The 23,806-nt window shown below is 33.5% G+C and overlaps 1 protein-coding gene across 1 annotated transcript in view; it reads left to right on the plus strand.

Moving 5' to 3' along the window:
* The first annotated feature begins 1,481 nt into the window (after positions 1-1,481).
* LOC127068988 (glutamate receptor ionotropic, kainate 2-like) overlaps positions 1,482-23,806 on the plus strand; it is a 49,602-nt gene continuing 27,277 nt past the window's right edge. Inside the window, exons 1-2 of the mRNA XM_051005519.1 lie at positions 1,482-2,179; positions 15,519-15,636. Coding sequence (XP_050861476.1) covers positions 2,177-2,179; positions 15,519-15,636 — 121 coding nt within the window. The 5' untranslated portion in view covers positions 1,482-2,176. The remainder of the gene's footprint in view (positions 2,180-15,518; positions 15,637-23,806) is intronic.

Here is a 23,806-nt window from a genome sequence, read left to right on the forward strand (position 1 = left end):
CGGTAATTAATAATTTTATAGGAAAACATACGAGAAAGAAAAAACTGTGAAGATAATCTTGACAGGAAGAATAGTCCCTCTAATTAATTTTCCTAACTCTCTGCATCGATAAATTTGCAGATTAAACGAGAGAGAGAGAGAGAGAGAGAGAGAGAGAGAGAGAGAGAGAGAGAGAGAGAGAGAGAGAGAGAGAAAAAAAAAATAGCAGAAGAAAGAAAGCGAAAGACATTAATGTGAGATTAATCTGTCAGTTCGTTTCGTTGAAAAAAAAAAAAGAGGAAGTAAAGAAAAAGAGAAATGAAGAAAAAAGAAAAAAGAAAGAAAGAAAGAAAGAAAGAAAGATAAAAGTATAACGTTAATCGAACAAAACCATAAGAATAACGAAGTTTAAGATACGAAGAAGGATAATGAGTAAGTAATAATACCAAATAGAACAAAGTGGCGTTATGTCATACTGGTTGCATCGAGTAATTAAGCTTTAAAGTTAACTTCGAAGAAGCAAAGGAACTCTGTAAAAGAGAAAGAGAGAGAGAGAGAGAGAGAGAGAGAGAGAGAGAGAGAGAATGAAAGTAGACGACGAAATTCCGAGAGAAACGAGAACGAGATGAATTTCGCTTCCGAGAACTTTCAAGTTAGATACGAAGGACGTTTTTAATATGGAATTTCTGGGGCGGCTTTAAAATAGTATTTTTTTGATTCGTTCTCGCGATTAAAACTCGATTAAACGACTACGCACTCGATATAATGAAATCTCGCGTCGTCGTCAAGGTAAAATAAAAAATACGAAGAGAAAGAGAAATAGAGAGAGAGAGAGGGGGGGAGAAAGAGAGAGAAAGAGAGATATGAGTGAGAGTGACGAAGTATATGCAATACATACGCCTTTACTTTCGTAATTAACCAATTAGTACTTCTGGTACGCCAACGCGAGTAGCTAATGAAATTAGTAGTCGCATGCCCGTTATAATGACCGGTATTCCACGCGACTAATTAACTCGCGCATCAAATTCGTTTCGTGAGAGTTCCACCCCTCCACCTACTCTCTTTCTCTTACTCGTTCTCTCTCTCTCTCTCTCTCTCTCTCTCTCTCTCTCTCTCTCTCTCTCTTTCTCTGTCTTTCTCTGTCTTTCTCTTTCTCATCATTGGCCAGCAAAACTCCGACAATCAGAAGCATTTTCGTGTCAGCCACCGTCCGTAAACTTTTTAATTTGCACGAGAAGTGTTTCATCGACAATTCAAAAATATACTTAATAGTCTTGTAATTGGACATGTCTCTCTCTCCTGTCGTAAGGTGACATTTTTATTTCTCTTTTCTCTTTTCTCCATTTTCTTGATTTTCTCTCTTTCTTCCTTTTCTCTGTTTCTTTCTTCATTTTTTCCCTTTTATTTAGTTTCTCTTTTTCCTCTTCTTCCTTTTCTTTTTTTTATTTTCTCAATCGAGCTCCGTAATTGGTTCGTCGCGATAATGAAATTCAATTAATAAGCGAAATCGAGAGAGTTCGGGATACCTAAAGCTTCGATAAGTTTTTCTATGAAAATTAGCAGTGAAAAAAAAAGTTTATGAACGTCGTACACATCGTCAACTTTCGACAAATTATTATCGTCTATATTTTTTGTGAGTGAACGTGCATGCTCGTTGGAACGAACGTACGAACGTACGAACGTACGAACGTACGAACGAACGAACGAACGAACGAACGAACGAACGAACGAACGAGTGAACGACTAACCAACCAACCAAGGGAAGGCATGGAATGTATTTAGGTTGGTCCACGACAAATTTAGATCAGTGCGTGGCAGAGTCGCCATCGGCCTAGCGAAACTACTGCGACGAGTAAACGCCATTTACTTCTCGTTAATTATTCGAGTGTTTCAACGTTGTCGAAAACGAATTGACAAAAAAAAAAGAAAAAGAAAAAAGAAGAAGAAACAAAGAAAAAGAAAGAAGTCAACGTGTAGAAAAGTTAATCACGTTTTCGTGACGACGAGTTTGTAAAATCGCCGAAGAAAACAGAAAAAAAAAGAAGAAAAAAAGAAGAAGTAAAACCACTCGGATTATAATAGAGATAACAATTGTGATGAAAAGAGATCAGTGAGCGATAATCTATGCGATTATTGATCATTTCGATCGCATGATTCGTGAAAATCAAATCATTTATTCTCGAAAGTTATACTGACAATGGTAAGTGGTATTAAATAATTAATTATAATTGTTCGATTCTTTTTAAAATCGATATGAGTTAATCTTTCGAGTATCATAATTAGATCAACGTATGAGTAGTATCGTTCGAATCGCCATTATTTTCGTTCGTTCAATAGAACGTTTGCGCGTAGTGATATTTTTAGTGATTCTCGCGAGTCCTTCTTCTTTTTTTTTTTTTTTTGTTTTTCTTATCCCATCGAAATCTATATATAAATCGTTGCAATTAGAAAAGATGGTTTGGTGACGTTAGAAAAAAAAAAAAATACGAACGAAATAGACTTTATTTTATCAGACAATTCTAGCTTCGATATAATACGAAGTCGTACATAATGTCATAATTATTCTCTACCAGGATCGAATTTGCAGGAACTAGAACAAAACGCGACTTCCCGTATCGCGAATCTATGAAAGCCAAATGTAAACGCTAGCTCGTGTTTCCGTTTTACCGAGTGCGTCCCCGCTAATTGTGTTAAATTCGGATGTAATTAAGTACCAGTTCGTAACACGTGACACTAAGCGAGCCGAATTCAGTGAGAAAATTGGATCGGGTTTATTTCGAACGAAGGACAAAAGGATCCATCGGGATAAGCTCCATTTCTATTTCCGATTTAAGAAAGAGAATAATTTTCCTCCCTGTTAAAACTATTTGAAAAATTTGTCTAGATTAATTATGAAAAGGAAAGAAAAAGGAGACGGAGAAAAAAAAGATGGAGAAGGTGGAAAAAGAGAAGAAAATATTATTCGATAATATTTCGATTCGAATCTTCGCCGAGAATCTTTATCTTTTTCTTTTATTTTTCTCATTTTCTTTCTTTCTTTCTTTCTTTTTCTTTCCTTTTGCTACTTTTTAAAGGACACTAGCAGGTGCGACGCGATGAGACTATCGCTTGAGAAAATCAATTTCACCTTTCGCTACGTACGCCCTTCTAATATCTTCGATGCTTCAGAAACCATTTCTACTCTCTTGCACTCGGTGAAAGTAACTCCGGAAGAGATACGAAAGGTTTCGAGTTCCACGGAGTAATCTATCGAGGCCGTTATCCGTGAAAGTGTGCGAATCTCTTCGGAAAAAGAACGGAAGCTTGGAAGTAAAGAACCATAAAGCTCACAATGGACTAGATAGCATTGAGCCATTTGTGTGTTGTCCGATAGTCCGAGATCGACCATTTTATACGACGTGATTCATCGTACTCCTATCGGACGATTACGATCTGATCATAAATATTTACAACCCTTCGAACTTTAACAATGATTTCGAATCATGAAAATATGAAATCCATACACTGAAAAATGATACGCGTATCGTTTGAAATCATAGCAATAATGTTTTACTGGTATATAGAATTATCGTTTCGACTCTCGATATTAATCTCTACGAATTTAAATATCTTTCTATCGTAATTTTCTATTACGATCGTGTCTTTAAAAAAAAAAGAAGAAGAAGAAGAAAGAAAAAATTCTATCACGATTACATCATTTCGTAAGAAATTTCTTTTATATCGTATAAATATTTGTACCAAAACAAAATGCATTTTCCTTCGTACTACGTATGTACTACCATAGTAACGCGAAATTTTCTTATTCTTACGATCACGTCCTATGTATCTACCTATGTACCAACATCTATACATACTGTGAAATTCTCGAGAGAGCACGTATCGTACGATATACAATTTCTCGACAATCACCCAACAACAAAACCAAAGTGAATACTCAAGTCAGATCGAAGCGCAGCCAATTGAATTTGTCGATTCGAATGGAGTTCGATCTAAAGTTTCACGTGAAATAGAAAGAGAACACACGGGGTCCATGATTCTTAATTAAAAACAAGGACATTTTAACGATGCTCCTTTTAATTAACTGCTCTCGTCGTGTTTTTTTTTCTATAAATAATAATAATACTTAAAATAAATAATTTATTGTTTTTTTTTTTTTTCCTTTTCTTTTTTACTTTGCGTATAAAATAGGTATGCATTAACCAAAATACATGAACATGTACAGAGCTGACGTTTCTATAAACAATAACCATCGAAATATGTAATAATATATCCACATACTGAAGCATGCATTCTATTATAGAATGCTTTCCGTATCCCGAAATTACAGCTATGAATTAATTGGCTAATTGATTAGCTGGGAATTATTCCCAATCGAAATATCAAATTGGCTTTAAGCGATCTCTCCACGTATGTAGGTGGTTAGTTACTATACAGACATTCGAGCGTAAGTGAATATAATCCCTGGCGAAACTTCTAGTTAAATATTAACAACATAACGAATAAATGATAAATATATGCAGTGATAATGGTGAGCACCGTGGCTTATAAACGTATAGAATGAGTTATAATCCATTTTAATTATGTTCTGAGAATACTGATCGCAGACCACATAGGAGACGCCACAAGTAACAATTTTAACGGAGCTTAGAGAAATAAAATAATGTATAACGGTGAAAATGATTATGACGATGTAATTTAAAAAAAGAAAAGAAAAAAGAAACAAATAAATTTTAACGACGTTCGGATATTAATCTTGTAAGTAAATGATTCTATAAAATGATTAATAAAGCGCATCGTTCGCGAACGAATCGGAGCGTGTATATTTTAAGTAGGTGTTTAGGTCAGCCAAATTATTAGTATCGATTTCTATCCATAGAGTTATAGATACGTAGGCGAACGATTTATTAAAGGAATATCAGAGTATCGAAACGTTTCGTTTACGTAATAACATTTACGAATATGTTGCAATGTACAACGTACAGTATTAAAATACACACGTCACTTGAGAAATATATTTCTATCAAATCTATTCCAATAATAATCGGATTTCTAATCATTGAAAAAGATTTAACGATATAATATCCTTATATCGTATATCGTATATCAAAAGAAAAAGAAACTCAAGTTACGTGATACTTTTCGACGATTGAAAAGAAAAACTTTAATTTTTTTATTTTCAATAGAGAAAAATAGAAACACGCAAGAAAAAATGGAAAAAGATAAAAGAACAAAGAGAAGAAAAAAGAAATGGGATGAGATATACGCCTCGAATGCGTCAGTTTTCACACCTATAATGTGTGACCTATAGTGATATATCACGGAGATGCACGTGTTCGCGTGTGCATTTTATGTGTATATGTGTTATATACTAAACGTACGACAGATAAAGATAGAAGGAAAAAGAAAGAGAGAGAAAGAGACAGTTTTTCTTTGACATCAAGCATAGTCCGTTGCCATGCTTAGTGTCCTTAAAGCGGACGTGTCTAGCTCGGTCTTTTTCGAGTTTATTTGCATGCGAAATTCAAGCGAGCTTTCCCTTTTGACGAGGTACGCACCTAACATGCTAGCACATACGTTAAAAAAGAGTGAAAGAGAAAAAAAAGAGAGAGAAAGAAAGAGAGAGAAGTTTTGTGCGTGTTTGTACTACCACCACTATTACTACTACTACTACTACTACTACTACTACTACTACTATTACTATCATCTACTATTACTACTATTGCCATTACTACTACTACTACTACTACTACTAGTGGTAGTAGTGCTATTGCTACTACAGCCGCGAGCGTTTGCACTCCAACATGACTGACTGAATGCTGTGGAAACATTTTTTTAAACGCTCGACATCCCCCACCACTACCACCACCACTCTACCACTCAGCTTTTCTCGTTCTTTATCTCTCTTACTCGACATATACACGTTGACGCTTCACGAAACTCCATACCAGACGAAAGAAAGAGAGAGAAAGAGAGAAACCAAGCGATAATGAACGCCCGTACATACGTAAATAATGCGCATCGACGTAGTAATTGCGAAATCCCTGACGATAGCCCTCGGCCATTTTCTTTTTTTTCTCTCGTCAACAGTTCTTCTTTTGCTTCTCTTTCTTTTCCCTTCGTTTTTATTTTTGTTGCTTTTTTTTTTTTTTGTTTTTTTTCTCTCTTTTTCTTTTTCTTCTTTTCGTTTCTTTTCTTCATTTTTTACCGAGCCCTTCGGATATTTAAACGAATACTAATTTTTACGAAACGTGTGTAGGTGGTTTGTGAGGTTATGTATGTCGGTATAATTAGAATTATGTTTTTAATGAACGTTTGTGTATATATATATATATATATATGTGTGTGTATATATATATATATTTCTTTTTTATTTTTTTTTTTTTTTTGTAATATTTATCATAATCAAATTTCGGGAAGCTCGAGTATTACGCGAATAATAATTCGATAGAAAATTAATGTTAATTTTCGCGTTTCGCAGAGGTAAAGTATTTTAATTAAGTACCGTTATTAATTAATTAGACAATTTTACTCTAATTGGAGTATGAAATTGATTATATATTTTCTTTTTAAAGAATCATACGTGTGTATCAGTCTGTAAAAGTATCTGTTGCCAGTTATAATTTATCGAATCGATTAACTCTCGATTGTAAATTAAATTATTCCTGATTCCTGTGAATTACATGATGAAATTATTTTTATCATAAAATTCGACCTTTTGATTTACTTTTTAAAAATTCAATTTACCATTAAATAATCCACCGCACGAGAGAATCAACTTTGAGATCTCAATATATATATATATATATATATATATATATATATATATATATATATGCGTGCGTGTGTGTAATATATATAATAAATATAGTAAATTTTATATATATATATATTTATACTATAACTATAAATATACTACAAGACTATAAAAATGATATATAACATTGTACGTGTCTGAGTTTTACGATCGATGAAGAACAATCACCATAAAAGTTAACGTAAAATAATTTTCTAACGAACGAGGAACGGCTTAATAATAACAAGAGATGTCCTACATGCGTCGATCACGTAGTTCGAAAAGGATTCGAGAAATTTGGCTGGTTTCCACGAAATAGTGAAAACTCGTTCGCTTATTTATTAGACTAGTGGACAAACACATGATGGTCAAATACTTGGTCCGTTTGATGATAGAATTTTTAGCAGAAAAACATTCGTTCACGTACGATCGATTTTTTAAATATTTTTTACTTTTTTCTCTCTCCCTCCTTCCTTCCCTCTTCCTCTCTCTTTCTCTCTCTCTCTCTCTCTCTCTCTCTCTCTCTCTTCATTTTCTCTCTTCATTTTCTCTCTTCATTTTCTCTCTATTTTCGTGGTATAAATTTTCATCGTCTGGTTTGTGTCAACAGACGATACCTGGAACCGTGTTACGAACGTGATTTTTTCGGTACATTGAAACGTGTCCGATTGTCAAGTCAAAAATTTATTTTCTCTTTAAAAATCCAGAGTGTGAGAGAGAGTGAAAGGTGGGAAGAGAACCATTAAAAAATGTAAATACACGGTCAAATTGTAAAGTTTTCTTATATTTATAAAAAAAAAATATATATATATTTGATAAAATTTATAATTTTTAAAAACGATCAAGATGTTACAATCGATATGTTGAATAAATGTTAATTGATATATATATATATATATATATATATATATATATGCGAATTATATATATAATATGCGAATTTGTATTATATTGCAACATTTTGTATTTGAAATTTCTCGCTCGTAATTGGTCGACATTAAGCCGTATAACTAGTAACGTTCGGGTAACGTTCGTCCGGCTGCTGGCACGATAATGCAAAATCTCGATGCACGTTTCGCCACTACCTCCTCGGTATGTTAATTTCAAGCGATACCGGTACGAATGTCCTCGGGATAGGAGTATAAAAGTATATACAGCGATGAAACCAGGAGAAATTAATTGTAAGCTGGCCAACGAGGTTATTGACCTCTCAAGAGAGAAGGAGAGAGAAAGAAAGAGAAAGAGAGAGAGAGAGAGAGAGCAGAATATACGAATTTTGAGAGATACATTCGAAAAGGACAAAATATACGATACTTCACGTTAATTCATAACAACGATATTAACCTTCTTATATCTAAAAAGAAAATAATTAAAATTTTACCAAGCAGAGAGAAAGGAGAACGCAAAGAAAAAAAGAAAAAAAGAAAAGAAAAGAGAAACAAATTTTACAATATGCAATTAAATAATTTCTCTTTTCGACGTACATTTTAACAACAATATCAATGTTTTAGATATCTGAAAAAGAAACAATGAAAAATTTTGCAAAAAGAAAAAAAAGGGAAGAAACAAATAAAAAAAAAAAACAAAACAAATTTTGCCAATATGCAATTAACTAATTTCTCGTTTGGATGCATAGATCATTTGATTGATAATTATCTCGAATCTTTCGTTATACGGCTTCTTTGAACGGGGCTCGAAAATGCAAAGAAGTTTGAAAAAGTGCAATTAACAGGACTATCCATTTTATCGGAACATTGAGATTACCTTTCGATGGAAAGTGAGAGAAAAAAAAAGAGTGGGAGAGAGAGAGAGAGAGAAAGAGAGGGAGAAAGAGAGGGAGGATCTCTGAAAGAAGTACTTTGTCTCTTTATTAGGAGGTCCCCGTGAAATTTAAATCCACGGTTCTCGAACCGTAGCACGAACCGTGGAATAGACTACCAATTTAAACTTTCCAAGGAATTCAATACGTCCGAGCTAGCCTCTGGCCGTAAGCAGACGCAAATTTAACGTTACATATTCAACGAAAACCCAAACGTATACATTTGTAAGGGCTGCTATTCATATCGTACTTCTCGCGCGTTTAAACTCGACCCTTTTGTTCTCCATTCTCACATATCTTTGCCGTACCTTATTCAAACTTACTTGTAAAACGTCTGATAAAGACGATAATGTCAGACGTTGCTCGCATAAAAATAAAAAGATCGAGAACTTTGACAAGAGTTTATGTCCATTGAAACGTCCGTTTAACGAACGAATGTAAAAAGATAAAGGGGATTATGAAAAGAAGAAAAATGAATCATTGAATTTGAAGATTCGCGTAATTATCTATGAATTATTTCTTTCAATTAATTCACTATTCGATTGGTATATAAAAATCGTCAGAAAAAGAAAATTGTAACTTCATTTCTTTTCGTTGTATTATAACAATCCATGATTAGCATGACGTATGTATCCTACACGCTTTTTACGATTATAGAAAAATAAAAAAGGGAGGAGAACAAAATAAATTAATATTTTGACGAAAGGATATTTCCAATAAAAATTGAAATACATAGTGACTCTGGTATCAAGGGATCAAGATATGTCTATCGAGAGAGAGAGAGAGAGAGAGAGAGAGAGAGAGAGAGAGAGAGAGAGAGAGAGAGAGAGAGACAGAGAGAGAGAGAGAAAGAGTATACTCCCTCATGTTTTTTATATTTCTAATATGGCTAGAGGTGGAATAGGGGCTTGCAAACAAAACGTCAGAAGCATGTATAATGTTTCCGTATCAATCACCGTTCGAACTAGTAACGCAATGCATCGAAATTCCCTTGCGTTCACTGCGTTTTCCGTGTTACAGCTCTCTCTTTTTCTCTCTTTCTCTCTCTCTCTCTCTCTCTCTCTCTCTCTCTCTCTCTCTCTCTCTCTCTCTCTCTCTCTCTCGTTCACGTACTCGTTCATTCGCTCTCCCTTTCCCATGATGCCTCTCCACAAGCATTTTTTATTACCCACGTGTAACGTTTCGTGAAGCACATGCGAAAACACCGAAAACTCTCACGCATCGAGTTCGAGGGAAGAGTCACGTGAAATATGCGGGTAGTCCGCAATTATCGGTTGGTTCAAAAAACAAAAAAACAACAATAACGAGAATAAAAAAGAAATAAGAAACAGAAAAAAACAAAGAGAGAGAGAGAAAGAGAAATGATACAAAATAAAAATATAACCAGTTCTCTATTTCTGTTGTTTATTATCTAGTCTCTTTTCTTACCCATAGAACTTACGAAAGAAAAGATAAACCTCATGAGGGAAAAGAAAGAACTAGATCAGTCAAGCAAAAATAAAAAAACCAAAAAGAAAGAAGAAGAAGAAGAAGAAGAAGAAGAAGAAAACTAAGAAACAAACAAAAATAATACGATCATTCTTCGAAATTGATAACGATATATTTTATATAATACAATACGTAAGGCGATGTTAATTTTAACGATCGATACTTATCGTTAATTGCTGTTCTCAATAAATCTACATCGGAGAAGAGGTCAATGACTTCTCTCGCCAAGGGTTGAAGGTATCCAATAAAAAAAAAAAAAAAAAGAAAAAGAAAAAAAAAGAAAGAAAAGAAAAGAAAAGGAAAGAAAAAAAAAGGAAAAAAAATGAGAGAGGAGGGGAGTAAAAAGAAAATAATTTATCGAGTCCGAATATATATCTCTCTCTTTCTCTCTCTTTCTTTCTCTATCTATCTATCTATCTTTGTCTATCTATCTCTCTCTTTTTCTTATCTTCTTATTCGTTTCCTTCGAAGGGGAGAAGTCAATTAGACAAATTCACCGCTCACGGATCGTTACGATTTCTCACTCGGAATGCCGAGTGGAGATCATTAAGAAGGATTGACACAGATTTCTTCACGACGAGAGGGTACAGTGGCCGAGGATATTTCTGTATCCGATAAAAATCGCGTCGCACCGAACGCCTGTTTGGCTTCTCTCTCATCTTGACCTTCTTTTCCAACATGGCGAATCGTTCGTTCGTTCGTTCATTCGTTCGTTCGTTCGTTCGTTCGTTCGTTCGTTCGTTCGTTCGTTCTTTCGTTCGTTCGTTCGTTCGCTCACGACTCCGTCGTCGGTCGTTATCGAACGGAAATTATGCTACGAGAAAAAAGGCGCGGGAAATCTCTCTCTCTCTCTCTTTTTCTTTCTCACATTTTCTCTCTCTCTCTCTCACACACACACACACACTCTCTCTCGCGCCCTTTCTTTTATTTTTTATCTTCCCAAAAAAAAAAAGATAATGATTTACAGACTCTCGTAACGAGTAAAGGAACAAACGGTAGTGTTAGTTAATAAAAAAGAAAAGAAAAGAAAAGAAAGAAAGAAAAAAAAAGAAACGAAAAAAGAAAATAGAAAAAGTAATCGCCTTGACGAGAAAGTTAGGCGATAAATATAAAACAAACGAATGAAAAATAAATGAGAAAGTAAAAGAATATCATGGATAAAAAAAACAAACGAACAAACGGATATAGTCGTTTTATTTTTCACACGTGAAAATGATCAATGATTAATCGAAGTCGAATGATAACGCGCACGTATGTATGTATATATTTTTACACGTACTAGGTATATAGAACATAACGATCGTTTTCGTTTGATTAAACTATCTCCACTTTATGATCTTGTTTACTTAACGAAGCTACCACCGTCGTGTCGTCGTGTCGTCGCGTCGTAATACGAGCCACGACGACGCATTGACCCTATCGTGAACTTTCCTTTCACGAGAGATCATTCTCCCTTCGTACTTGTAATTTCCGTTATCGTTAACGATCGAATAGATTACATTGTCTCTTGGTATTTATTAAAAAGTCAAAGAAAAACAAATTACATTGTTTTTCTTCAAAGTCGATCGGGTTTCATCAATAATTAATCGTGATACTCATTAATGCTCATTAATACTTCAATATTCCTCGTTGGCGATAAAGAAGAAAAAAGAAAGAGAAAAAAAAGAAAATAAACGAAGAAAGAAAGAAAGAAAGAGAAAGAGAGAGAGAAAGAGAAAGAGAAAGAGAGAGAAAGAGAGAGAGAAAGATAAAAAGAAAGAAAGAGAGAAAGAGAGATATACTCTTTAAGTTAAAAACAATCACGAAGAAAAATAACATCGAGCAATGTAAATATTAAGTGTTTTAACATTGCTGAGTTTTGATCGTTTTGTTGTCCTTCTGAGATTGGACTCATTAACAAGAGGTGATAGAGAGAAAGAGAGAGACAGAGAGAGAGGGACAGAGAGAGAGAGAGAGAGAGAGAGAGAGAGAACTGTTCGAGGCAACTTCGATATCGATTTCAGAGAGTTGCAGCATAACAATCCTTGCTATTTCCTCTCTCTCTCTCTCTCTCTCTCTCTCTCTCTCTCTCTCTCTCTCTCTCTCTCTCTCTCTCTCTCTCTATCTATCTATCTATCTATCTATCTATCTATCTATCTATCTATCTCTCTTTCCAGTTAGCATGTTATATACATATACATATAGATATATATACTTTATATATACATATATATTGTACGAAAACGGAATTACCGGCTTTATTCCAGCGATGCTCTATCAAGAGAGACATTTATGATCGTAAACGTGGCACTGATGCATATCCGGAAACCAACGTTGACTACTGCCTGGTTATTACTCGCCCTAGAGTATTTTTGAATGACACACTCGTTCTTCCTTTCTCTCTTTCTCTCTTTCTTTCTCTCTCTCTCTCTCTCTCTCTCTCTCTTTCTTCTTTTCTGTCGGTATGCAAAACTCTCGGTTCACTCGTATAGCACGATATTGCGTCGTTAATCTGTTAACCGGAGAAGACTAGTTAATTCGTCAGGAGAAGTAATTTATTTATTACTTTCTTTTTCCTCTCTTTTCTTTTTCTTTTATTTTTTTCTCTCTTTTGTTTCTTTGTAACAAAGCTATGAAGAAATCATGAATCTGTTTCTTTTTATTTATTCATTTAATATTTTTTGTCTTTTTTAATTATATATCATTTTCATGAATATTATTACGTATTATTGTGATTATTATTATTATTATTATTATTATTATTATTATTTTCTATCGAAAAATAAGATTTTTATATTTGGTTTTTATATTAATTCGTTCGAAGTTTTCAATTTCCATTCGTACCATTTTATTTTTAATCGAAATAAATTTCGTTCGATTTAACAGGTCAATTTGTTCTCACTGGTAATATCAGACGTGTAGTCTAACAAAAGGATTTAAAAACGAAAATTCTGACGTGAAAGAGTGTCAAGTAACAAATTTTGATTTAACATTGTCAATATTTTATTTTCATTTCGCGAAGAAAAAAAAAAAAGTTCCAAGCGGTTGGAAATAACGATCACGTCGTTTGATATTCCCTACTTCTTTTTTTTTTTCTATTTTCTTTTTTTCTCCCATTACATAAAACTGTCCTTCATACTGCTTGCTACTCTCCGAAGCTGATAAATTAAGATGAGTTGTGGAATGGAATTCCTTGCGTCTAATTAGGAGACGAATTTAATTAGCGAAGGCCTTAATTAAAAGAGCACCACCGAGGCAAATTTTGAAAGTGTACCTGTTAGTCTTTCAACGACGTTTCGTAAAACTATTGTACACGATGAAAATCATTCTAACGACGTTTTCGACAATTTTATTATGCATACAAGGTAACCAGGAATTTATTAGAGCCACGTTAGTTGATACTCTTCTAATTGCAAAGGATATGAAGGTACAAAAAAAGAAAAAAAAAGAAAATTATATTTTGACATTAACGTTTAGAAAATAAACAAAAGAAAAAAAAAGGGAAAAAAAAGTAAAAAAGAAAGAAGAAAAATACAAGTGAAACTTGAATTCTATAAAAGGTCGCACTGTAATCAATCCGATACACTGTTAAAACATTATCATATAAACACCATCATTGTACACACGTCACATATATAAAATATTATCCATATTTCTCGCGAGAATAAAAAAGAAGAATATATTAAATGTGAATGATAAGAAACGATGACAAAAAAGTTCTCAAATAAATCATTGAGAACATCGAACGTGCGAATATTCGAGATGCAAGCGTTAGACTGAACTACGGACTAAGGCTCTATACGAGAGAAAGCAGAAGGAACAAGAGAGAGAGAGAGAGAGAGACAGACAGAGACAGACAGACAGACAGAGACAGACAGACAGATAGAGACAGACAGACAGACAAGTAGAGAGAGAGAGAGAGAGAGAGAGAGAGTAAATAGACTTGATAGGGGATTGGAAGGAAAGTGGAAGGCGTAAGGGGCCGGGGAAAGAGGGGTTGGAAGGGGTAGTTGAGATGTCATCGTGCCATCAGCCATTGCATCCCTACGGCTGCTCACTATGACACACGTGGACATTTGTTTGTCGGTGTTAGTTTCTCTCCTATATATTCAAACTAATACATTCGTATACCCACATATGTCAGTGTATGTCACCGAATGAGAACGTACTTACTCTCCGTCCGTTTACGGCGAATCGTGTAGCAGGGCTTCTCTTGTAATTGCAAGCTTGATCGTCCTGACCTGCGATCGTTACACCCTGACAATTCGCTGTCTCTTGATAGTCTATGTCTTCATCCTTGAGATTACGAACAAAGTGAGTGCGGATGTCCTAAGGTAATATACTTTGGCGTCTTATCAAACAGACATCAAAAAGACGGGTTCAATCGTTCGTTCGTTCGTTCACTTCATGATCAGATTGAAGAACTCATTCTATAGAATTGACGTTTAAACGACGATGAACCGAGTGTCTATACGAGATACTGTTAAATGTAAAGAATTATTTATTTAATCGTGGATTCCATTATACGAGTAGAAAAAATGATAAATAGTAATTGATAGGATAAGATCGATAATAACATGAGTGTAAATTTTTATTTGTTCTTTCTTTCTTCTTTTTTTTTTCTTTTTTATTAAGAAATATTCTTCCTCGGAAAATACTGTTCTTTGAATTTTCAAATCTTTTCTTTCTTTCTTTTGTATGATATGAATGTTTTTATTTATTTCAACATGACGTATATCCATAGTGAGGTATATATAATAATAATAATAATGATGATAATAATAATAATAATATATTAATGTTAAGATAACATTGACGATAAACATCTTTCAAGAGAAGGAAAATACCGATCTAAAATTTTGTCAAATCCTTTTTAGGAAAAGACCTAGCAGGAGGAAAAAGCGTTCCTCTTGTTGAACGAGTGAAAACCTTATATCGTTGAGATCTTCTTGAAGATTTACATGCAAACAGATCGAGAATGATAGGTTTGCGTGTTCGATGCTATATCTGACGGGATGAATCAAGCCGCAAGAAGCTATCAATCTTGAGTTGTTTACGTTATTTCCCGTAGAAATTTTTCGAAAAATCCGAAGAAAATTGTTGAAGAAAATATATTTGTGAAACAAATATCGTTTGTTCTTTAGGAAATACGTGATTTTATTTGAAACGTATTCATCATAAAAAAGAAATTTAAAAAGAAACAAAACCCAAAAAAAACATTCATTACATTATATATATATGTGTGTGTATGTATATACATGTACATAATATATATATATATAATAATTCATCCCAATTAAATATTTCAATCGCATAAACGTCGACCAATAATTGAGAAATTGATAGAGTCGCTATAAATTAAATGACGATGGTGTTAAAAATAATATCCATAAAGCGTTCAGCGTCTACCACGTTTCTACTAATAAATCGCTTTAATAAAATTATATCCTCTCTTTTCAGACCGGCAGTATTATATCTATTATGGCTTCGTACCAGCGCAACGTTCTACCTTTCATCGTGTTAACTCTCTTAACGCTGCTTCCGTACAATCAGGGCGCTTCTCGACCCATAAAAATTGGTAAGCGATTTTTTTCAGTTTTTCTTTTCCTTTCCTTCTTTTTTCTCAGAAAATGTAACCCAAATGATTATATAAAAAACGATTTTATTTCGTATTCCTTTGAGAAAACTATAAAGGCACTAATACGAAATTAAGAAAACAATTTCATGCTTCGTGTATTAAAGTCTTATATCGTAGGAGGACAAATAAAAAAAAATAAAAAAAATAAAAAAGGAATATAAAAATAAGGATCACAAAATTTTGAAAAGATTTTTACATAAACCTACGACGATGGAAACCCTTGTACTTAGTAATAACGAAAAGAAGAGAAAGAAAAAAAAAAAAAAGAAAAAAGAAAGAAAAGGGAGAATGATAGACCTTCTTTAAAGAATCGATCACGTAATAATTTTGATGTGGGTATCTATCGAAAGGTTTGAAGGTTCTCATTCGGAGGATATTAAAGAGGATTTTAAAGTATCTAAAACTTCATCAGACAAGGATAACATAATAGAACGATCGATATTACACGACGAATAAAATTTCATCTCTTCGTTTTTCTAATAATCTTTCAATATCGAACGTGTTCAAATTTATTCTCCTTTCCTCTCTCTCTTTCTCTCTCTCTCTTTCTCTCTCTCTCTTTATCTATCTATCTATCTTCTTCAATATAACATAGATCTATCTCCTTGAAGAAGAAATCGTGAACTCTACAATCGATATTCGTATCTCGTACAATAAACGTTTCACAATTTTCGTCCAAGGATATAATATGTCACGTTAAAGTAATTGAGCAAGATAGTAGGAGATAATTGATGAATTGTTAAAATAAAATATATTCCAATGTTTTAAGCTTGACGTTAAGTCATGAGATACTTTGACGTAACGTTTGAGACAGAGAGAGAGAGAGAGAGTAAGAAAGAAGAAGAAGAAGCAAAGATAAAAGAAAGATAAGAAGACGAAGTAGTAAAAGAAGAGAAAAAAGAGGTAAAAGAAAAGGAAGATGAAGAAGAAGAAGAAGAGTTGAAGGAAGAAGAAGAGGACAAAGAATACAAAGAAACAGAAGTAGAAGAAGATAAAGAAATAGAAGAAGAAGAAGATGAGAAAGAAGAGGTAAAGGAAGAAGAAGAAGAAGAAGAAGAAGAAGAAGACAAAGAATACAAAGAAGCACAAGAAGAAGAAAAAGACGAGGAAGCAGAGAAAGTAAAGAAGACGAAGAAGTAGAAGAAGAAGAAAAAAAAGGAGAGGAAAAAACAGAAAAAGAAGACAAAGGATACAAAGAAGTACAAGAAAAAAAGTAGAAAAAGAAAAGAAGCAATAGAAGAAGAACAAGACGAAAAGGCACAAGAAGAAGAAGCAGAAGAAGAAGAAGAAAAAGACGAAGAAGCACAAGAAGAAAAAGAAAAAGAAGATGATGAGAAATAAAGAAAAGATGCGACTGAAAGAAAAAGAAAAAAAGGAAAAAGGCAAATCTCAAAAAGCTTTTCAAGTTCACTCGACGCTCGTCGTCTCGAGTGGGAAAACCCTTCTCATCGTTTTTCCTTTTTCTTCCTTCGTCTTGAAGACACAAATATATCTATGTATATTACGTGTGTGTATATTATACGAATGTGTGTGTATGTGTGTGTGTGTGTATATATATATATGACGCGTACGTGAGCACACATATCTGTATAGATAGAGTCTGGTTAGAAGTTACAGGAGAGAACGAAAGCTCCTTCTCGCACTTTATCGACATATTATGCGGCTGCTTGGCCGAAGTCACGTTCCTCTTTTCGCCCACGTCGAAGAAATATGCGTTTGTCATTCTTGAATACGCTGCTTTGCTCTTTCTCTTTCTCTTTCTCTTTCTCTTTCTCTGTATCTATCTATCTATTTATCTATCTCTATCTCTTTCTCTTCATCTCTTTTTCTACTACTCCCCTCCTACCGCCTTTTATGAAAATACCCAAATATTTAGAGAAGAACGGATGGTTTTCATAAGCGAATCTCGTCTGATACATCCTACTTACGTATACAGAGACATACGCGTACATATAAACAGGTGAACGCAATACAAGAATATGCAGCTTTTCGACCGAGCATATCGTCGACTCGACTTTACAAATTTCATAATATGTGTGTGTGCGTGTATATATATATATATATATATATATATATATATATATATAATATGAAAGAGAAAAAGAGACGAGAGAAAGAAAGGGAGACTAAGAGACAAAGAAAAGAAGGGATAGATAGAGAGAAAAAGAGAAAGAGAGAGAGAGAAAGAAGAAAATTGTGTCCCAATTTACAGAATATAACGGGATAAATTTAATGCGATGCTTATACGATGAAGAAAATATTCGAGAGTCTCCTATCTCTTCCACCCCCTCCCCTTCATTCTCTTTTCTTCCCTTCCCTTGGGAAAATAGAACTTTCAACGTCTTTATGCAATTTCGACGAAGGATAGTAGATGTATATGGATATACGTATACACATCTACGTATTTATTTAAAACGTGTACGTGAACGATGAAATATGTTAATTATGCATGAATAATTATTCGCCATGTATTCAGAGGAGAATAAATAAGAGAATAAATCCGAACGAATGAAAAGTGGAAGATAAAACGACTCGGGGGAAGAAGTAAATAGTATCACAGAGAGAGAGAGAGAGAGAGAGAAAGAAAATGAGAGAGGAGAGAGTGAAGAGAGAAAGAGAGAGAAAGAGAGAGGGAGAATGGTGGTAGGGAGGAGAGAAAGAAAAAGATAGAGTCAAAGCAAAAGACTTTAAAACGCAAGGTGGACTTATATGACGTTAGCCTCGGGTGTCGTGTAAATTATGTATGACCGAAGATAAAACTACGAAGAAACGGTAGAAAGAACTTTAGAAACGGGATACGCGTAGATTACACAAGAGCTACGTGTAGTATCGTTTTCCCTCTTTCTTGGTTGTAGAAGCAAAAGAGAGACGTACCTACGTTTTTTCAACTTTCTTCTTGCAACAACGCCTTTTAATATATATATATTTGTACGTGTGTGTGTATGTATATGTATATATGCATATATGATATTATCACGTACGAGATAAGCGAACGATTTCACCCGTTGCTTATTTCAGGTTCTCGTATTAATGAAAAAGAATAGAACGATTGTAGAAAGACATTAATTAATGTTAATATAATATAACGATATAAACCAAGAAAATATGTGTATATATATATATATATATATATATATATATATATTCTCATAATATAATATATATATATATTTTTTGCATATATAATGTGTATATATGTATGTATGTATATATTCTATATATATATAATATGTAGTATATGTATAATATATATATATATATATTCTTCATTTTTGCATTGTAAAATTCCAATTCGATCAAAAAATCCATATTATTCTTTCTACTCGTTGTTAACGGATTTATCGAACGCCATACATGTAGAAAGAAGAGAAAAAAGAAAAGAGGAAAAAATAGGGGAAAGAGAATAATGGAAATGTTACAGGCAACAAAAGACTTTTCGGAAGGGGGTGACAAAAAAAGGAGCAAAAAATGCTTGCAAATGGAAGAAGAACCTACACGCAACCCCCATGGAATTGTTGAAATCGTGGAAATTGCAACGTCGTTGAGTAGTATAAGTGTACGTTAGTGTCCATTTCGAAGAGAATATAGTCCTACTGTGACTCGACCGACACAATAGATATAACCATTGGCAACGCAGTTGTCGCAATTTTACGAGACGCGCTTTTATAAGCGCTCTCAAAGCACCTTTCTCTATCTCTATCTCCATCTCTATCTCTCTCTCTCTCTCTCTCTCTCTCTCTCACTCTTTCACTTTCGCTCACATTCTCATTCTCTCTCTCTCTCTCTTTCTCTCTCTATCTCTTTCTCACTCTCTCGTTGTCTTCTGCATTTCTTTCTCTGTCACACTTTTTCTCGATTTTCCTAGATAAAACGACTCGACCAACATCGCGATGTCGTACTAACACGAATACATGAGAACTAAAGCTGTCATTGTCGCGAGAGTTACCGTCTATAGATGGAGAAAAGTTCAGAAACAGAGGATCCCCATAGCGAGAACGATCCGATAAAATTCTAAGTCAACGATCATATTGCAACAGTAAATAAGGATTCTATTCGAGTTGCGAACGTATAAATCATATCTACCACGACTCTTATTGACTTTAATGCTTAACTCATTATTTTTTCGCAAAATTGTCACGTTTACGAATGCAAAATATCTTTTGAATTGGTCCTTTCATTCGACTAGAAATTTTCTATGCTATATGATTCTATCGCACGCTGGTGTTAACATTTTTTATTTTTGTATTTGTTATTTTTCAATTTCTTTTTCTTTTTCTTTTCCTTCTTTTATTATTTTTTATTTCTTCTTTTCGTCTTTCTTTTTTTATCTTTTTTATGAAAAATAAAGAGGATACCTCGACAATGGTCGGAATTATCGTCGAGCACTTTCTCGTATTTCGCTTTATGAAAACTCCTTTCATTCGTTTACTTTCTATAGAACTAAAGTTTCTACTACGGCTCACACACGTATGTAGCTGATATAACTTTTGAACGATCTGACAAATTAGTTAACTCTTCTTCTCGTATTTGTTGTTAAGAAAAAGAATAAAGAGAAAGAGAGAGAGAGAGAGAGAGAGAGAGAGAGAGAGAGAGAGAGAGAGAAAGAAAGAAAGAAAGAAAAAGAGAATATCGCGTTAAATTTTGAAAATAATTTTCACCTTTTCCTTTTTTTCGCTACCGCAAAAGCTACTGGTGCCACGCTACGATATAACCCAAATTCGTACGGTAAATACGCTTCCCCAGAGCGTCGAAATTTATATTACCCGACAAAAAAATACGCCACTCTCACCCCGTAGAAGGATTGTAGGAAATACACTCGTTAAAATGCGTACAAACATGCAGGTTACGGCGTCGAATGAAGCAAGTTTGATGTAAAGCCAAACCGCAAAGGGAAAAAAGAAAAAGAACGAGAATGGATAAGAGAATAAAAAGATAAAAAGAAAAAAAAATTAACAGAAAGTTCGTGAACTGCTTCATTCGAAAGGAATTTAGAACGAAACTCGTTAATAGGTCTAGCGTGTTTGTTCTATCGATTTTTTTTTATATCATACAAAATATCGAGTATCGCGCGCCTGAATATAGGCAATACTCCTTATTGTATTAACTGCTATTTGATACATTCATTAAGGCGTACAATATAGAGATATATAAATGAACGTATTGTCTATAACACGAAGGTTTGACGTTTCTCATCAATGGATATTCTGGATAACAATATATGGATTATATATTACGTAACAATCACTGGATAATTCATTAAACAATGTATGAAGGGTTGCTCGTCTTCAGGCACTACCAATTACATTACGTTGAACATTCTCTCGTTGCTTTACCAGAGAAGGATTAGCAACGAACAAAACTCTAGTCTTTTTCCTAGAATCTGCCTAATAACTCTCTCTCTCTCTCTCTCTCTTTCTCTTTCTCTTTCTCTTTCTCTCTCGTGGTTCGAAAGAAGTGATTACTTTTTTTCTTTCATGTGCATACCGCAAGATCCTCGTGTACGTATGCTTTCCATTATGAAATGTATGCTGAATGTACACCTACATTATCGAAGCATCGTAACTTGAGATTAAACCTTTATACCTTTCCTTCTCTCACACAACATTTTCATTTCAAATACTGAAAAGCAACGCGTTCATATCGCAATTGTGAAAACACAGTGCGTGGAATTTCACTTTGGAATATCGGCCAGAGAAAAATATTCATCTAGCGAAAAAAAGAGAGAGAGAGAGAGAGAGAGAGAGAGAGAGAGAGAGAAAAGAGAAATGGGAAATAATTCCGAGAATATTTCAACTCGATTTACTTATACATATGTATCTATAATATTATAAGCATTCTAGCGCGAAGAAAAGATTGTCGAAAATATATTCACCGAGTTTAAGGGATTTATTATTATTAAGGTAAAACGTGGCCGATTTCGAAAGTATATCGCATAGGAATTCATTCTTGCGTAAGTAATAAAAAGACAAAGAGAAAAATATTGAATGGAGGACAAAAAATGCATCCATGCTTTTTGTTCACACATACATACACATATGTATAGATATGCATATTACAAAAAGGTACGGTTCCATTGTACATCTTTTATTCTGGTATTCGGCTTATACACGAAAGTCACACATCGTTTAAAAATCTTTCGAGCAACCGTCAGACATGGAATGCAAATCGTGCTCTATTCGTCCGATCTTTTTCCGAATAAAAAAGCTAATCTAATTTCCTACGTCATCCTCGTCCTCGTCCTTATCGTCGTCGTCGTCGTCGTCGTCGTCGTCATAGCAAAGGAGATTAAAATTCGTCCAGGTTTCTCGCCATCATCTAAAACTTATGTCAATATTGTAGGTACAACAATTAGTCGTTTATCTTAGGAAACAAAAGGGCAACAAAGTTTCTAATAACGGTGTTATGTACTCTTCCATCTGTCTGTTTACAAAACTTTTCACTATAATATTACTCGGGATAATTACTCGGGAAAATAATAAAGTTTCCTCATCGTCACTCTTCTCATTCCTTCGAATGAAAAAGGTTTATTATTACACTAGCAATTGAAAATAACGATCGCGACATGATGACGTGTTATCAGTCGTATAGTATCAATGAAACGAGATTAATCGTGATTGAACGGTGTCGTTTATCGTCAAATTACATACTTGTCTCCTTTTTCTTTCTTTTTCTCTTTCTTTCTTTCTTTCTTTTTTTTTCTTTCGTTGCTATCGTTATTTTCTTCTTTATTTTCTTCTTGTTGATTTCCTCTGTGTGGTTTGTTCTTGTTAAAGCTTATAGTATTAAGAAAAATAATGGGCTTCCTGTTACGTCTTCCTGTCTCGTAAAGCTTCTCGTATAACTTCTTTCGTGTATCCTAGTTGGACGAAAGATAAGACACGACGAACAACTTCGTCCTCCATACTCACTCCCCCCACCCCTTACCACTTTCCCCTTTCTTTATCTCCCCTTTTGTTCTTCGTATTCTTTCGCAAGTCACTTCTCTCCCAGTCGTTTATCGTGAATTTGGCGAAAGAAAGAAATGGAAAAAGAGTACAAGAGAGAGAGAGAGAGAGAGAGAGAGAGAGAGAGAGAGAGAGGGATAGAAAGAGAGAAAAAGAGAGACATAGAAAGAGATCTACAATGCAAATTACAATTCTAATAATAGGTTTAATTAAAGTTCCACTTGTTGTTGCTGATAGTTCATATCGTCGAATATCTATTAGCACAGCTGTTATAATGATAGTGCAAGGAAATTATTTCTTTTATTGCAAAATAAGCTTCATTTTTTTTCTTGAATAAATCTTTTCTGTGAATACATACTATTCTTCAGTTTTCTCGATACATTTTAAAAATATATAAATATATTCGATATATTATGAAATATGTGATATATAAATATAAAAATATGTAAAATATATTCATATTTTTCGATATTATTATAAATATATATATACAAAGTGGAAGAATAACTTTGATTACCATTTCTTTTAGATATATGGAAAAACTTTGATAACAAAAGTCGCACGCGACGAAAGGTGCTATATACTATGATAATAATAATCTTTTTGCAGATTTACTTTAAGGATATATGAAGATCAACTGTGTTTTTTTTTAAATGGAATTATATATTTTCGATGATATTGGCCAAGGCAATACAATATTCTCTATAAGAAAGTATGAATCCATGTATGTCAAAAAATTATATTAATTTAAGAAATATTTATAAGTCCTTTTTATACGCTTATCCTGCGTTTACTCTGCGCTAATTCTACAATTATTTTGCAATATATTTGTATTAGTTTCAAGTATTTATGAATTTTAATTTTGGAAATATTCCCATTTAAATAGAAAACGTGACAATTAACGATACAAATTTTGTCGATAAAATTTATTCGATGAAAAAATAATTTATTTATAATTTATTAATTTACGTAATTTCGTAAATCAGTCGAAATTAAATCTTTTTCCGTCAAAACAATATGAATTTACTTCAGTAGTATTTGTTTATAAAAAATGTGTATAACTTAAAAATTGTTAATCAATTATCATCCCATTCTGTATATACTATACAAGTTGATTTAATATATCTTAAATATTTGCTATCAATATCTTAAATATCTTTAAAATG

This window comes from Vespula vulgaris, chromosome 14 (genome assembly GCF_905475345.1).
Source record: "Vespula vulgaris chromosome 14, iyVesVulg1.1, whole genome shotgun sequence".
NCBI lineage: Eukaryota > Metazoa > Arthropoda > Insecta > Hymenoptera > Vespidae > Vespula > Vespula vulgaris.